The 18,239-nt window shown below is 38.1% G+C and overlaps 1 protein-coding gene and 1 pseudogene across 1 annotated transcript in view; both read left to right on the top strand.

Annotated features, from left to right (window-relative positions):
- Nucleotides 1-14,776, top strand: part of LOC100358478 (uncharacterized) — a 285,002-nt gene extending 270,226 nt beyond the window's left edge. Inside the window, exons 193-195 of the mRNA XM_089328728.1 lie at nucleotides 3,414-3,463; nucleotides 9,970-10,143; nucleotides 11,570-14,776. Of these exons, the coding sequence (XP_089184854.1) occupies nucleotides 3,414-3,463; nucleotides 9,970-10,143; nucleotides 11,570-14,764 (3,419 nt within the window). The 3' untranslated portion in view covers nucleotides 14,765-14,776. The remainder of the gene's footprint in view (nucleotides 1-3,413; nucleotides 3,464-9,969; nucleotides 10,144-11,569) is intronic.
- Nucleotides 14,777-15,286: 510 nt separating this feature from the next.
- Nucleotides 15,287-16,426, top strand: LOC138848894 (putative maltase-glucoamylase 2; annotated as a pseudogene).
- Nucleotides 16,427-18,239: the final 1,813 nt, after the last annotated feature.

Genomic DNA, 18,239 nt, shown 5'->3' with positions numbered 1-18,239 from the left:
TATTTTTGAAAACCTGAGCAGTATTGATGAGAGAGAGAGAGAGTTCCCATGCACCCTATACCCAGCTTCTCCTATTATTAACATCTCATATAAGTATAATATAGTTGTTATTAGTATATTCTATGTACTAATTCTTTATTGTTGGTATTTATTGTGGGATGTCTAGCTGCATCCTTCACCTGCCTTCCTGACTTGATGTCAAAGCACACACCATTGAGGTGCACCAACCATGTCTCTAGTTGCTGTAAAATGCCCAGAGTCTAAGTGACCAATCATTTAGGGTCCATGTTTTAGGGTGAAATAGAGACTCCTTGTGCTTATCTGAAGCTAATTAGGCCTAGATGAGTGATGTCAGAGTGAGCTAATAATGCTGCAGTTAGTGCATCAAACCAAGCCTCTATTAAAAAAAAAAAAAGCCAAGACACCCTGGCAAAAAAAAAAAAAAAGAAAATCTAAATGAAAGATCTCTGTGAGTGAGATCCCAGTGGAAAACGGGCCATCAAAGAAGGAGGTACCTTTCTCTGAAGGGAGGAGAGAACTTCCACTTTGACTATGACCTTGTCTAAATAAGATCGAAGTGGGCGAACACAAAAGGCTTCCATAGCCTTGGCAACTCATGACAAGAACCTAGGGAGATTACTGATGCCATAAACAAGAGTGTCAATTTGTTAAGTCAACAACAGGAGTCACTGTGCACTTACTCCTCATGTAGGATCTCTGTCCTTGATGTGTTGTACAATGTGAATTAACGGTATAACTAGTACTCAAACAGTACTTTACACTTTGTGTCGCAAACTGTTGAAATCTTTACTTAATATATACTAAATCAATCTTCTGTATATAAAGAGAATGGAAAATGAATCTTGATGTAAATGGAAGGGGAGAGAAAGCAGGAGATGGGAGGGTTGCAGGTGGGAGGGAAGTTATGGAGGGGGGGAAGCCACTGTAATCCATAAACTGTACTTTGGAAATTTATATTTATTAAGCAAAAGTTAAAAAAATAAACAAGTGTATTTTGAAAATTTGTAGCCATTACCTGCAAAATTTTAAATTCCAATACAAATATTTATTTGGTCTCAGTCCCTGTAACTTCCAAAATCTTTTGAAGAAAGTGTTTCTCCTTTTTACTAAAACAGATTTAGAAATTCAAACTTAACCAGTACAGTGTAAACATATATTTAATTTAAGTGTTCTATTAACAGATTTGTTACTTGCTTAACTTTTCCTTAATTATATAAGGCAATGTAATGGCTAGTTCAAGAATAATTTTAAATAGCTATGTTAATGGAATCCCATTGTTTTAAAGTTATTCATGGCCAGGCGCCATGGCTCAATAGGCTAATCCTCCACCTGTGGCACCAGCACACCGGGTTCTAGTCCCGGTCGGGGCGCCGGATTCTGTCCCAGTTGCCCCTCTTCCAGGCCAGCTCTCTGCTGTGGCCCGGGAGTGCAGTGGAGGATGGCCCAAGTGCTTGGGCCCTGCACCCCATGGGAGACCAGGAGAAGCACCTGGTTCCTGGCTTCTGATCAGCGCAGTGTGCCGGCTGCAGTGGCCATTGGGAGGTGAACCAATTGAAAAGGAAGACCTTTCTCTCTGTCTCTCTCTCTCACTGTCCACTCTGCTTGTCAATAAATAAATAAATAAATAAGTAAAAATAAATAAAGTTATTCATTAGTTGTTAAGTGAGGCTGCAGTGTTTGCTTAAGTTACATTTTCTAGCTAAGGCAAAATTTCAAAATATATTTCTATATAGTGGTGTTAATTTAGAAAATTTTGAAGAATGTTAGTTTGTTCAGGGAGAGAATATGTTGGAACACTGAATAGAGATAGGATGTTGACAAGGACTAAGACCAGAATATGAAGCAATACTGACATTTAAGAAATAGGAGTTACAGGAGCCACACCAGGAGGATGAGTAAAAGAGACATCAGCTAAGGAGTGCAGCAGCCCCTAATCTCTGCTTTTGCTTTTTGTGGTTTTAGTTACTGACTATCAACCATGGTTCAAAAATATTAAATGGAAAATCCAGAAACAAACAATTGCTAAGTTTAAACTCCATACTCTTTACAGTAGTGTGATAGACCTCAGCCTGTCCAGCTCCTGGGCAGCCAGGAATAAGCCACTCCTTTGCCCAGCACATCTGCTGTATGCACGACTCACCTGCTAATCACTTAGTAGCTGTCTTTGTTACCAGAGTGACAGCTGCAGCATTGCAGTGTTTGTGTTCAAGGAACCTTCATTTTACTTAATGAGGATCTCAAGCTGCAAACTTTCATTGTAGGACATTGTTAGAATTGTTCTATTTTATTATTGTTGCTAATTTCTTCATTTATAAACTTTACATATGTATGTACATGTAGGAAAAATCATCATACATGTGGGGTTTGACACTATCATGGGTTCAGCTCTTAGAATTTATCCCTTGTCGATACGGTGGGGCTACTACATTTGAAGGACGAGATGTGTTAACAACAAAGAGGTCTAAATATCCTGAATGACATGAGTAGATATTTAATTTGAATGTGCTACATCATTGATGACTTTAAAAGGATCAGATTCGTAAAAAGGGAAACACAAGCTGGAGTATTGGAATGCAGAACTGAATTATGAGCTGAGTATAGATACATGAGAAGCAAGTGTCTCCATTTAGAGACTTGCAACAATTAAACGTAGCACAACGGTGGCTTTGGTATAGAGTCAAGTGAAGGATTTGTCGGACCCACAGTGCCCTGGAACATACTTGTAGCCAGGGGAGTCTAGGAAATGACTGATGGAGTAAATTCTACAGAGACAGGAATGCCTGGCTCTTAGGTTGCATGGGAGAAGGAGATAAGAGGAGAAAGAGAAGAACGTAGATAAAGTTGATGTGACTTTGATCATGAGACTGTACAACGTATTCTGAGTATGTACTCTGCACGAGCAGAGTGCTATGTACCTTATTGCCGTTAACTAGGTACTATTACTGTCTCCCTTCTACAGAGTGTAAAATGGTAAGTAGCTTGCCTGAGGATGAACGCCATTAAATTCAAGAGCTGAGACTTGAGTCCATGTCAATTTGGCATGCATTCCTAACCACTCTCCTCTACTTGGAGCTTTGTCGTCATAACTATGTGAGCATTCATGGCCAAGCACCTGCCATGTCAGTGCAGAGTAATCAACCAGCAACCTTCATATTGTAACTACGGTTTACTTTCTCCTGCTTGCAACATCCTGAACCCCACCTCAAAATACCCCCTTTCACATTAACTGGAAGTGAAATATTCCTCAGCTGCTAGCTTCAGTACTTCTCAGTGATCGTCCTGATCAGTCACTGTGACCCTGCTGAGATGTTTTCTGACCAAAATGAAATGATCTGCCACAGTTGAAACAATGAGGAGTCGCTTACTCTTTTTTTTTTTTCTCTTGCTTGCAGATACCTATGAAAATGGAAACTATTTCTTGGCAAACTTCACAGCAGCTCAGGTAACAGTGCTTTATTGAATTTTCTAATCTCTGGCTACATCCAGGTGAAACATTATCAGGTAATAACGTATAAATATGATATCCCATATTTCAATGGGAGGCCTTTCCCGTGCTTACTTTTACAATTCAGGTCTGTTGGCATTAGATAAGGAAGAAGTAAGCTTTGTTTTGACAGTTATGCTGTATACCATCATTTGGCACAAAAAAAAACCTGCAATTCATGTAATTCTGGGGAAAAATAATGTCCTTGAATATGTAACATATCTTCCAGGGATGAAGAAGGCCCTGACTAGTGAAAAATGCCCAGTTGTGTTACTGCTTTATAAGCTATCATTATGCAATAATGTTGTGTAATAGACAACCTCAAAACCTCAGTGGCATTCAAGATGCATTAATTTAGCTCATGTGTTTGCAGAGTTCAGGTGATCTGGGCTGGATATGACTGATCTTGTTTGATCTTGTTTGGCTCAAATATATCTGCCATCCACCATGCATCTGTTAGGCTGAAGGGAGGCTGTTGGATGTATTTACTTGCTTAGATGTCAGGTTATATAAGATGGCCTTTTGGGAAAATCTAGGCATAATCTTTTCATGATTGTGGAAGATGGCAAAAATAGAAGTGCAAATGCCTGAGTGCTTTGAAAATTCTCCTTTTGCATCATAATATTAATTTCCCATTAGTAAAGTAAATCATGTGGCTAGGCTCAGAGGAAGAGGAGAGACAGAATGCCTGATCTAGTGGTGGGGGCCTGGTCTATGATGAAATATGGAGAGGGATGGATGAATAATTAGAGACACTAAGGCAATCAATGTACCGCATGGTGAATCATCTATTTTACTGTAATTAGACTTGGAGGGGCATTCGATGTCAAATCTAGAATCTGCTTCTCTATAGATTTTACCTTTTGAATTAAACTAGGGAATACTAGCATACAAATGCATCATCACTTTTCTGTAACAGTGTTTCAAGTATTTGAATATGGCTGTCATAAACAATTCCTATCTTCTTCTCATAGAATCATACATCTCCATGCTAACTTCACATTTACCATATTTTGTTCTTATGGCAGTTTACAGATCTGAGTATTCTGTTTGGAATGCATTTTGCTTTCATTTCTTTTGGTACCCAGAATTGAGAGCTTATTTTAGAATTATACTATCCGATATAACACTACCTAGTCACATGTGGCTAGTGAACATCTGAAATGTGGTTATTGAGCATTTGAAATATTCAAAAGCTCAGTTTGATTATAAAAATGACTCATTAATATTTTCATAATGAACACGTGCTGAAATAATATTTTGGATACATTGGATTAAACTACACTTTAAATTCAATTTTTCTTTTTAAAAAGTGAGACTGACTACTAGAAAATTTTAAATTGTGTTTGAGGGAACTTCAAATAATTCATTTAAGAGAGAATTAAAAATTAAGTTTATTTTAATGTAAAAATTTTGAAATCCATATGTAGTTTTTCATAACATGCATCCTTCATAAACTTTTCCTTTTAAAAATATTTTTAATTAATATGTAATAATGGTATATTTTTATGGGGTACAGTGCAGTATTTCAACTTATATATATGGTATAAACTGGTCAGGTAAGTAGCATAATTAACATTTCCGTTTCCTAATTTTTTCTTTATGTTTGAAGCCTAAGCTCTCTTTTCTAGTTCCTCATATAGGATATAATATATTATTGTGATCTATAGTGGCTCCATGGTACTGTGGAGCACTAGAATTCATTACTTCCATTGAACAGTTTTAGTGCATGTTAATAAATCTCCCTCTATCCCCTGTCCTCCCACCTGTCTCAGCCCCTAGTAATCACAATTCTAAATTCAGATGGATTTTTAACAAACATGAATGTTTTTTTTTCTAGAGATACAATTTATTTTTATTTGCTCTTTAGTTTGATAATTGTCAATGTGACTTTCTTTTATTCTTTTATTTTTTTGGTTTTATTTTTTAACTTTTATTTAATTAATATAAATTTCCAAAGTACAGCTTATGGATTACAATGGCTTCCCCCCTCATAACTTCCCTCCCACCCACAACCCTCCCCTTTCCCACTCCCTCCCCCCTTCCATTCACATCAAGATTCATTTTCAATTCTCTTTATATACAGAAGATCAGTTTAGCATATATTAAGTAAAGATTTCAACAGTTTGCACCCACATAGAAACACAAAGTGATAAATACTGTTTCAGTACTAGTTATAGCATTAAATCACAATGTACAGCACATTAAGGACAGAGATCCTACATGAGGAGTAAGTGCACAGTGACTCCTGTTGTTGACTTAACAAATTGACATTCTCGTTTATGGCATCAGTAATCTCCCTAGGATCTTGTCATGAGTTGCCAAGGCTATGGAAGCCTTTTGAGTTCACCGAATCTGATCATATTTAGACAAGGTCATAGTCAAAGTGGAAGTTCTCTCCTCCCTTCAGAGAAAGGTACCTCCTTACCTCCTTCTTTGATGACCTGTTCTTTCCACTGGGATCTCACTCAGAGATCTTTCATTTAGGTCTTTTTTTTTTTTTTTTTTTTGGCCAGAGTGTTTTGGCTTTCCATGCCTGAAATACTCTCATGGGCTTTTCAGCCGGATCCGCATGCCTTAAGGGCTGATCTGAGGCCAGAGTGCTGTTTAGGACATCTGCCATTCTATGAGTCTGCTGTGTATCTCACTTCCCATGTTGGATCATTCTCTCCCTTTTTTTATTCTGTCAGCTAGTATTTGCAGACACCGCATACATGAATGTTTTGAAGACCTCTTGTATATCATTTGAATTATATTTCTATGGGAGAGCAGAGATTTCCATATTGCCTACTAATTCTTTTCAGCTAGGCTTTATAGTTTTTATTGTTGTTACATTGTGTTTACTTTTGTAAACACCTAAGGTAGGTGTTTAGCACATATATAATTCTTTTGATTAACTAAGATCATCAAATTTTCAGATATGATTACCATTTCATTCTGTCCCCATCATGTATTTGCTTTTTTAAAAAGAAATACAAAGATTTGTGTACTAGTTTAACGTGTAAATCCTCTATTAATTTAAAAATGCTTGAGTTGAAGACTTTACATAATTTTCCTCACAAAACATTTTTTTCAAATGAAGCCATTGATCTAGAAGTTCTCATCTCAGTTCTATTTCTACAAATAATGAGTTACTCAATTTAGGGAGGCCACCTCGTCTGTTTGACTTGTGTTTCTTTCTATTTACTTATTGAGAACATTTCATTTCAGGATAGGCTTTGAATTTCTAAAACAAAGACTGTGTGGTATTACAAAGAATTCCTTTATTATAAAACATTACATTTACCTTACCAAAAAACAACAAAAAAAAAAAAACAAAAAAGAAAACTTCTAACTCTAAAATTTGCTCTTTTATATTTCAAAGTAATGATAAATGTATTCTTATTTTGGTAATGTTTGATGAATTTCTCCCTAGGAATCAGTGACCTGAGAAGCACTTCCAAATTTCCCTAGATTAATTCTTATTAATGTTATCTTGGCTAGTGACCCAGCTTGTAGGGGTAGGGCTAATTTGTAGCATCTGCTAATTACCATAGTGTAAATATTTCCACAGCCTTAATGAATTTAAAATTATCAATAATTATCAATTGGGTTGCAAATTTCAAGGAATTTTAACAAACAGCTCTCCCAAACTGATAGAACCAGCTCCAGCGTAACCACTTCCTTCAAGTTGTATTCCCTTTTCTTGGTTCTTCCCTTGCTTCTGGTTATCTTAACAACCACAAAAGTCCTGTTCTTCTTAAAGCCACATCTATATTTTTCTTTTTTTCTGTTACCATTGGAGTTGAGAAATTTTTAGCTTCATTCTACTGCAACTGCCTCCTTGATTTATTATATAGAATATTCATAATCTTATCTTGCTATACTAAACTAGTCTTCTTTCTCTATTTCCTCTGCACTAGCAATGGTAACCCTTGCACTCACTCTATGAATATGCCTTTGCTTAATGTATCTCTGCTGATAGGCTGATGCACTATCATTATTAAGGTTATTTCCTTTCCCATTTATAGCACCTTTATAAATCACATCCATCCTTTCAGAACTGTTTTTTTTTTAAACTTTTATTTAGTAAATATAAATTTCCAAAGTACAGTTTATGGATTAACAATGTCATTTTCCCCCCACAACTTCCCTCTCACCCACAACCCTGCCATCTCCCACTCCCTTTCCCATTCCATTCACATCAAGATTCATTTTCATTTCTCTTTATATACAGAAGATCGATTTAGTATATATTAAGCAAGGATTTCATCAGTTTGCACCCACACAGAACATAAAGTGTAAAGTACTGTTTGAGTACTAGTTATAGCATTAATTCACATTGGACAACACATTAAGGACAGAGATCCCACATGAGGAGTAAGTACACAGTGACTCCTGTTGTTGACTTAACAAACTGACACTCTTGTTTATGGCATCAGTAATCTCCCTAGGTGTCGCTCCCCCTCTTCGTGGAGGAACGACACAGGACCCTGCGCTGTTCTTTCATCTGCTCGGCCCTCCCCGGGTTTGCTGCTGGTTCTTCCCGGGTTGGCTACTATCCCTTCCACCTCCGTGGAAGGGCAGTTCCCCCTGGCCGCATTCCCCACTTCCGCAGGGGAGCGGCACACCGCCGGCCGGCTCTTCTCGGGGGCTGCACGGGTTCCCTTAGATGTTCCCCATAGATGTTCCCGGTGCATGCCGTCTCTCTCCTCCTTTATAGTCCTCCTCCGCCAATCCCAACTCGGCTGCCCACACGCCGAGTACGCTGCTCTCCAATCAGGAGCAAGTCCTACAGTTAATTGGTTGAACTGGAGGCAGCTGTGCGGAAGCTGTTTACTTCTCTCCCAGCGCCATATTGTGGGAGAGCAGATGCATAGAATAAGTCTTAATTCCAGTAACTCAGTCCAGTCCGGATTGCTCCCCACACCTAGGCTCTAGTCATGTGTTGCCAAGGCTATGGAAGCCTCTTGAGTTTGCTGACTTCGATCTTATTTAGACAGGGTCATAGTCAAAGTGGAAGTTCTCTCCTCCCTTCAGAGAAAGGTACCTCCTTCTTTGATGGCCCATTCTTTCTACTGGGATCTCACTTGCAGAGACCTTTCATTTAGGTGTTTGTTTATTTGTTTTTCCAGAGTGTCTTGGCTTTCCATGCCTAAAATACTCTCATGGGCTCTTCAGCCAGATCCGAGTGCCTTAAGGGCTGATTCTGAGGCCAGAGTGCTGTTTAGGACATCTGTCATTCTACGAGTCTGCTGTGTATCTCATTTCCCATGTTGGATCATTCTCTCCCTTTTTTATTCTATCAGTTAGTATTCGCAGACACTAGTCTTGTTTGTGTGATCCCTTTGACTCTTAGACCTATCAGTGTGATCAATTGTGAACTGAAATTGATCACTTGGACTAGTGTGATGGCATTGGTACATGCAACCTTGATGGGGCTGTATTGGAATCCCCTGGCACATTTCTAACTCCACCATTTGGGGCAAGTCCAATTGAGCCTTTCAGAACTTTTGAAAATATTTATTTATTTATTTAAGAACCAGTTACAGAGAGATGGAGAAACAAAGAAATCTTCCATGCACTGGTTCACCCCTCAAATGGAAGCAACAGCCAGGGCTGGGCCAGGCTGAAGTTAGTAGCCAGGAACTTCATCCTGGTCTCCCATGTGGGTTCAGGAGCCCAAGCACTTGGGTCATATTCCACTGCTTTCCCAAGCCATTAGCAGGTATCTGGATCAGAAGTCGAGCAGCTGGGACATGAGCTGGAGCCCACAGGGGATGCTGGCATGGCAGGCAGTAGCTTTACCTGCTGCACCTCAGTGCTGGTCCTCCTGCCAGCACTTTTGAAGTTTCAAATCCTTTCCAAATTTTTCCTTGACTACCCAATTTCCAGAGTGATTTTTTTTCCTTTTTCTTCATAACTAAAATAAATATTCGCTCTGATTTTCATTTGGCATTAATTATGTGTCATTTCATGGTTTACTTCACATTATTTTAATACTCATATTGATACTTTAAAAGCTCATGATTTAGATAAATTCTGATTATTCTTGCGACCTGTCCTTTATCTAAGTATGTTTTACTATGCTTCTTTGTTCACTTTGTGTTAATTAATGCAATGGTACACACAGAAGCACGTTCTGATTCCAAGTTATGTCATTTAGCTATGTGCCTCAGGTTACTCCATTCTCTAGACCTGATGTTTCCTGATCTGTAAGTCAGGGATAATGACTCTTGTAATTATCATTGTAATTATTAGTAATAACATAGGTAAAATAACTTTTATAATGATAGTGCATCAGCCTAATTTGGGATAATCAGATTTTTAATTTTAGCTGGTACTCAGAAAATACATCCTCCTGAAGTGTTCAACTAAAATAAAAACAACAAAACAGTACCATTAAAGTAGTTTGATGTTTCTTAACATTTTAATGTATAGCATAGTCTATCAACAATGCATGATGTGTGTGTGTTCTCTTATAGAACATCTTACAAATCAAGACCGTATACAATAGGTTTTTGAGTGACTCAAATCCACTTAATGTTGGATATATTAGAATCTGGGGTATGAACTCTGGTCATGTAAATCAAGTCAATTTCACCTATAACAACGAGCTATTCATGGAGATGAATTTTAGGAGTGACCCTTATAATCAGGTATGTCTAAAGGAATAGTATCATAATCTAATTATATTCTGAAAAATCATCAACATTATCATTTTTTATGTATATATATTAGAGACATTATAAATATGTACAATATGATGTACATAGTTACAAGTGTTGAGTAATATTGTAAAATGCACAGTGTTAGTTCTCCCAGTATAATCCAGAAATCAGTGATCAGTGGCCTGATTTAATCTTTTCCACATGTTTACCAAAGAAATTCTGCTTCCCCAGGCCATAGCAGAGAGCTGGATCAGAAGTGGAGCAGCCGGGTCTCAAACTGATGCCCATATGGGATGTCAGTGCTTCAGGCCAGGGTGTTAACCCACTTCACCACAGCGCCAGCCCCTGATATTGTTTTAATATGTTGGTTTTCCAGACTAGCAGAACAACACCAATTTACTTCTGCTTCAGAGACTAAAACTGCAAAAAGAGTGATTCCCTAAAATTGTTTGTTTTCCCTTTTTGCTAAAGCCATTTGCACTTGTAGTCATTTGATGGATTTTATAGGTTGATGAAAATTGGCAGTACAATATGGTCATCATCAAATGAATATATTCCAGCTGTGGTATAAGATAAAATTATTTGGTTAACAAAACAGAGTGACATAAAAAATAGACTCAAGGTCTGCTGTGAGTTGCTAGAATTAATTACACCAGCATTTTGAAAGATGAATTACTAATAGAATTACCAAGAACAGCCACAAAGGGAAAAGGATTACACTGTAGAATATGAAACTAATCACAAGTATGGGTCCAGTATCCCACAAGGAATGGTTTAGGAAAGTGAACATGGATTACTATAGTTTGTGTTCTCTAAAAGGTGTGAAAGATACCCGGACAAGATTTGAATTCTGAAAAGTGATCCTTCTGAACACCCAAACAGATCCTTTTTCTCTTAATACTTATGTATTTTAAATATTTTAAAATATTTGCCTCAAGCCATTGAGTTTAAAATGATTCCTTGCAAATAATTGCATATACTTAAGACTGATATAGAAAATTTTTGAATACTTTCTTCTAGAAACCATATGGCTTATCAGGTGCATGTTATCTACCAGGTACTTTATGAGCTTTTGGGAAAAGAGAAAGAATGAAACCGGATTGCCATCAGGAAGGCCAAAATCCAATGGCAAGACAAAGAGACATTAATGAACAGTAGTTTAAATAACTGCTGAGCCTATTTGTGAAGACAGTGATTCTGATGAAATGGAGTAGAAAGAAGCCCAGGCATTATGCACATAGAGCATCTCTCATATTAATCTGACAGGGAATCAACATGAACTGAAAAGGAATGTTTACACCCTGTTATTCTCAGAAAAGAATGAATATGCCATTTTTGTTACAGTACAATTTGAGATCTTACTAAAACTGCTATGTAAGATTTCAAGTACCAACTTTCTCTTCTTCTCTGGCAGACACTAACAATTCAATGGACCGACAAGAATATCAGCCTGGAAAAGTTAACTGAGGTTATTTGGACTTATGGTGATCCTATACATCCTACTTCTGCTATGACAAGTACCTTTCCAATAAGTTCTCATCCATCTCCAGTGACTACAAAGACTACTAGTTTTGAGACTATCACTAGTTCTACTACTGCAAATACTGCTGTTAGTACTACTGATGCAACAACTGGTACAGGAGTTACTAATGCACCTACTCTGTATCCTACAAGCACCAGTTCTACTGTTCCCAGTATAACCACTCCTTTCCCCACAAGTACTATCGATGCAACAACTAGTGGCCTTGATAAAACCACTTCTTTCCCCATAAGTACATTTGATGCTACAAGTAGTACCAGTGTTCCTGACACAACCACGCTTTACCCACTTTTGACTACTACTGATATCAATAGTGCAACTGTTCCCACAAAAACAACTCCTTTGACCATAATTACTACAAATCCAACAACTGTTACAAGAGATCCTGGAACAAATACTCCTTCACCTACAAATAGTGCTACAGACAGCACCAGTGCTACCATTTCTATCGTTACTCCTTTCCCCACAAATACTATTGAGGTTACAACTAGTGCTACTTCTGCTGGTACATCTGTTCCTACTGCCTCCAATACTACTATTGTAAGTAGTAATACCACCACTGCTGTCACAGCCACACCATTCTCAACCAGTATTACTGAGGCTACCACTAGCATTACTGCTGCAGGTACAATTCTGCCTTCCACAACAAGTATTTCTACTGCTAGCTCAAGTGATACTGTTCCTATTACAACCGCTCCTTTCGTGACCAATATGACTGCAGTTAGCAACATTACTGCTGTACTTGTGACCTCAACTGTAGCCCCAACAAATCCCACTGAGTTTACCACAAGTACCTTTACTCCTAACATAACTACTTCTTTCCCAACAAGTGCCACTAACATTAGCTCTAGCACAGTAAATCCTAATGCAACCATTCCCTCCTTTACAAGTACTGCTGTTCCTCTGACAACCAGTTCATCACCTCCACCTCCTAGTGATGGTACCACTAGTCCTGTGATTCCTGATATCACTACTCCTTCCTCCATGAGTCCTACTAATGATAGCACAAGTACTGCTGCATCCAATGTGACTACCTCTTCTATAAGTACTACCAGCATTAACACGAATGCTACTACTCCAGTCACAGACCTTCCTTTCCCAACAAGTACTATTGATGAAACAACTAACATTACTGTCCCTGATACATCTGCGCCTTTGGATTCAAGTACTACTCCTCTGATCAGTTATACCACCACTGCTGTCACAGCCACACCATTCTCAACCAGTATTACTGAGGCTACCACTAGTATTACTGCTGCAGGTACAATTCTGCCTTCCACAACAAGTATTACTACTGCTAGCTCAAGTGATACTGTTCCTATTACAACTGCTCCTTTCGTGACCAATATGACTGCAGTTAGCAACATTACTGCTGTACTTGTCACCTCAACTGTAGCCCCAACAAATCCCACTGAGTTTACCACAAGTACCTTTACTCCTAACATAACTACTTCTTTCCCAACAAGTGCCACTAACATTAGCTCTAGCACAGTAAATCCTAATGCAACCATTCCCTCCTTTACAAGTACTGCTGTTCCTCTGACAACCAGTCCATCACCTCCACCTCCTAGTGATGGTACCACTAGTCCTTCCTCCATGAGTCCTACTAATGAAAGCACAAGTACTGCTGCATCCAATGTGACTACCTCTTCTATAAGTACTACCAGCATTAACACGAATGCTACTACTCCAGTCACAGACCTTCCTTTCCCAACAAGTACTATTGATGAAACAACTAACATTACTGTCCCTGATACATCTGTGCCTTTGGATTCAAGTACTACTCCTCTGATCAGTTATACCACCACTGCTGTCACAGCCACACCATTGACCAGTACTGCTGAGGCTACCACTAGCATTACTGCTGCAGGTACAATTCTGCCTTCCACAACAAGTATTTCTACTGCTAGCTCAAGTGATACTGTTCCTATTACAACCGCTCCTTTCGTGACCAATATGACTGCAGTTAGCAACATTACTGCTGTACTTGTGACCTCAACTGTAGCCCCAACAAATCCCACTGAGTTTACCACAAGTACCTTTACTCCTAACATAACTACTTCTTTCCCAACAAGTGCCACTAACATTAGCTCTAGCACAGTAAATCCTAATGCAACCATTCCCTCCTTTACAAGTACTGCTGTTCCTCTGACAACCAGTTCATCACCTCCACCTCCTAGTGATGGTACCACTAGTCCTGTGATTCCTGATATCACTACTCCTTCCTCCATGAGTCCTACTAATGATAGCACAAGTACTGCTGCATCCAATGTGACTACCTCTTCTATAAGTACTACCAGCATTAACACGAATGCTACTACTCCAGTCACAGACCTTCCTTTCCCAACAAGTACTATTGATGAAACAACTAACATTACTGTCCCTGATACATCTGCGCCTTTGGATTCAAGTACTACTCCTCTGATCAGTTATACCACCACTGCTGTCACAGCCACACCATTCTCAACCAGTATTACTGAGGCTACCACTAGTATTACTGCTGCAGGTACAATTCTGCCTTCCACAACAAGTATTACTACTGCTAGCTCAAGTGATACTGTTCCTATTACAACTGCTCCTTTCGTGACCAATATGACTGCAGTTAGCAACATTACTGCTGTACTTGTCACCTCAACTGTAGCCCCAACAAATCCCACTGAGTTTACCACAAGTACCTTTACTCCTAACATAACTACTTCTTTCCCAACAAGTGCCACTAACATTAGCTCTAGTGCAGTAATTCCTAATGCAACCATTGTCTCCCTTACAAGTACTGCTGATGCTACTACTAGTACTAATGTCGCTATGACAATCAATTCATTATCAACTCCACCTTCTTATGGTGGCACTAATCCTGTTATTACTAATATCACCACTCCTTCCTCCACAAGCCCTAGTAATGATAGCACAAGTACTGTTTTATCCAATGTGACTGCTTCTTACTCTACAGTTACTACCAATATTAATACTAATGCTACTACTCCAGTCACAGTCCTTCCTTTTCCAACAAGTACTACTGATGCAGCAACTAACATCACTGTCCCTGATACATCTGTTCCCTCTGCCTGAAGTACTTCATCCCTACCAACACTACTGAGGCTAGCATTACTATTACTATTACAAATATAACTGTACCTTTCCCTACATGTTTTATTACTAGTAACTCTAATGATACTGTTACAATCTCAGCTACTTTTTTGTGGCAAATAGTTCTGATCCTATCAAAAGTACTGCTGTTGAATTTACCACTACTTCCCCTATAACAAGTCTCAATGATGTTAGCATTAATGTTATTACTTCTAATTTAACTATTTCTTTCTCTATAAGTACTACTAATGTTAGGACCTGTACTATTACTATTCCTAATGTAAGTGCTTATTCTATAAGTACTGGTTATGTTAGTATTAGTACTACTGTTCTTAAAGCTAATACTCCTTTTATAACAAACACTGCTGATTTTAGCCTTAGTTCTGGTTTTCCTGTTATAACTACACCTTCGCCTATGATTCTAGCATTACCACTCCCTCTGATCTGAGTACTTATGGTACTAGCCCTAATGCTACTCTTCGAATTACGGCTACACCTTCTACAATGACTGGTGCTCATGCTACTAGCCCTAGATTCTCTATTAGGACTATTTCTTTCTCTTAAAGTACTGATGCTGTGAATGGTACTGTTGTTATGATAACTACTTCTCCTCTAAGCATTGATGTTACTAGTACTACTACTGATGCTTCTATTACAAATACACGACTCCCTATAGTGTCTGGTAATGATTGCACTAGTAATATTATTTCTATAGTGACAACTCCTTCTCCTACTAATACTCGTGCTGCTAGCACTGATCCTCTTTCTGGTGTGACTAATCCTTTTTCTACAAGTACAAGTGCTGCTAGCATTGGCAATATTGATCCTGTTGTGACTACTCCTTCTTCTATTGATACAAATAATACTGTGTCTGATATGACTACTCATTATCAAACTCCTCCCACCACTCCTACTCCTATTCTTACTTCTATCCTCTTTTCTACTGCCCCAATTTTGAGCACATTTCCAACAACAAAAGTACATTTGCTACTTATATAATCACTAATTTTACTACATCTACTAATGAAAATAGCACTAATTTTAACACTCCAGATACAAAAACTACCATGATAATAGATGCTGTAGTTGCTGCTACCAGCAACAAATATATTACCATGAGTCCAGATACGGCAGTTACTTCTACAGCCAAATTCACCACACATACACTTCCCAATCCACGTCAATGAATTCTGTAAGCACTTTCTTACCAGAAGGAATAAGTGCTACCTACCTGAGCAGTGTTATAGTGCAGTAATACCTCTACAGATCTGGGCCATGACACCTCTCCCATCATAACAATCTCAACAGACAGCCTCAGTCTAGCAAGAACAACTACTGGTACCCTTAGCCCCACAGATACTATCTTTGTTGTGGCAACTACTGCAAACACATTAATACCTACTACTCAAGACTTTATTTCCTCTCCCCCTACCACTGCTGATGCTAAAACTGCCACAACAGACATGACACCATTCACTATTCCACATTCTGCTACTGCTAAAAACACCATCCTTAGATCACACCACATTGACTCCCACAAATTGTTCTAATCTAGGTACCAATAATAATACTATCACAAGTACTGCAGCCACTGCTATGCATTCAGTTACCACAAATATTAACAATATTGCCACTGGAAGAAGCACAAATACAGCTGCAGGATTAATTATAGTTTTTATGATTACAAATTCTACTTCTATAGAAACTACCACTCAACTCATTTCAGCTCCACCTCCTATAGGCACCCCTGGTGACACAACCACAGCTAATGCATCTCCAACTGCACTTCCCAGAAACATTTCCACTCTTTGTTCTACAGATACCCCTACCCATGCTTTAAATGCCGCCTTCACAGGCACTTGAGATACCACCACACCAGTCACTGCCAATACAAGTATTAGTCGTGCAATAGCAATTGTTTCAGATATTAAAGGTACCCACTAAAGACAATCAGTTTATGTTATGTCATCATCACAACTCTTTTCTGTTGTGAATACTTTTTGTATCACTGAGAGTACAATTGTAGTTAGTTCCTAAGACTTTGTCACTCCTCTTGTATAACCACTATAGACACTATTAAAGTTACTCTTGTAACACCATTACAGCACATACCATCACTAGAGCTACACATGGTTTCAACAAAAATTCACAAATTCAATAACAGCTTTTGATAGAGTCCCTATAAACCCTTACCCTTCAGGTACTACAGCTATTCCTACCACCAATACTATAAGCAGTAAAGGACACAGAGTAAATATTACTGATATGGGTGACTCTAGCAGTATTATAGGTAACACTGTACACACTTATATTCCAAATATCACAATAGCTTCAGACAAGATATCAGCTACTGTTCTAGATAAAGAAACTCACCATCTGATACCTCTAAGTTATAGAGGTATAACAGTTGTTATATCTGTAAATGCTGCATTGTGAGAATATATTCCTTAGTTCCTACCATTCCTGTTAGAACAATATGGGATGCTACTCCATCTACTTATATTGTAAATGCCATAAATGATACTCTTTAACCATTAGAGAAAACCAGTAGATATGGAATTTCATGATACCTATGTTTTTGCAAATATAAGTACTCTAACCATAACATTTATGGCTACTCTAAGCTCTGCAGAATTGTAGATAATTGAGATTGCATCAGTTGCATGTTTTTAAGTTTCTTAATCAAAACTTCTTCAGTAAACTCTTAGTTAAAACCAGATCTGGTGGATTGTGAAAGTTCAGCCCCGGGACAGTATTCCCAAATGTGATCCCAGGACATTTTCCAGGAAGCATAAGGTCAAATATATGTTCATAATAACACTAAGCTGTTATTTGCCTTTTATGTCTGTCCTCCCATTGGTATACAGTGGCATTTTCCAGGGACTCTATGCTGTGTGGTGTCACAGTAGATGAATATTGAAACAGATACAAGAGTCTAGCTGTCTTCTATTAAACCAAACATTAAACGGATTTCTTTTAAAATATTATTTAAGTTATACAAGCTTCATATATTTCACATATATAGATTTAGGAACATAGTGACACTCCCCCCCACCCCAGCCCCAACCCTTCTTCCTCCTCCCTCTCACATGCCTTAATTTTTACAAAGGTCTATTTACAGTTTACTTAATGATAAAAGTGTGAGACAAGTCCATTCTTACTGATTGCTTTTTGTTTTGTAAAATGTTTATTTTTCACAAGATATATTATTTATGTTAACACATAATAGGTATATTGTTATTTTCAATTAATTAAAAATAAATATTTTACAGATGACTTCATTTAAATTTCTTTGAAGTTTTATTTTTAAAAGAGAAATACGTAATCGTTGGGTATAACATGGTAGCTTTTTGCATGTATAGTTTGCTTAATGGTCAAATCAGGATAATTAGCTCATCCATCACCTCAATATTTATGATTTCTTGGTAGTAAGAACATTCAAAGTCTTCTCTCCTAT

This window comes from Oryctolagus cuniculus, chromosome 3, assembly GCF_051225735.1.
Source record: "Oryctolagus cuniculus isolate XC-2025 breed Fujian yellow rabbit chromosome 3, ASM5122573v1, whole genome shotgun sequence".
Classification (NCBI taxonomy): Eukaryota; Metazoa; Chordata; class Mammalia; order Lagomorpha; family Leporidae; genus Oryctolagus; species Oryctolagus cuniculus.
The sequence above is the reverse complement of the archived record's forward strand: the minus strand, read 5'-3'. Positions and strand labels throughout refer to the sequence as shown.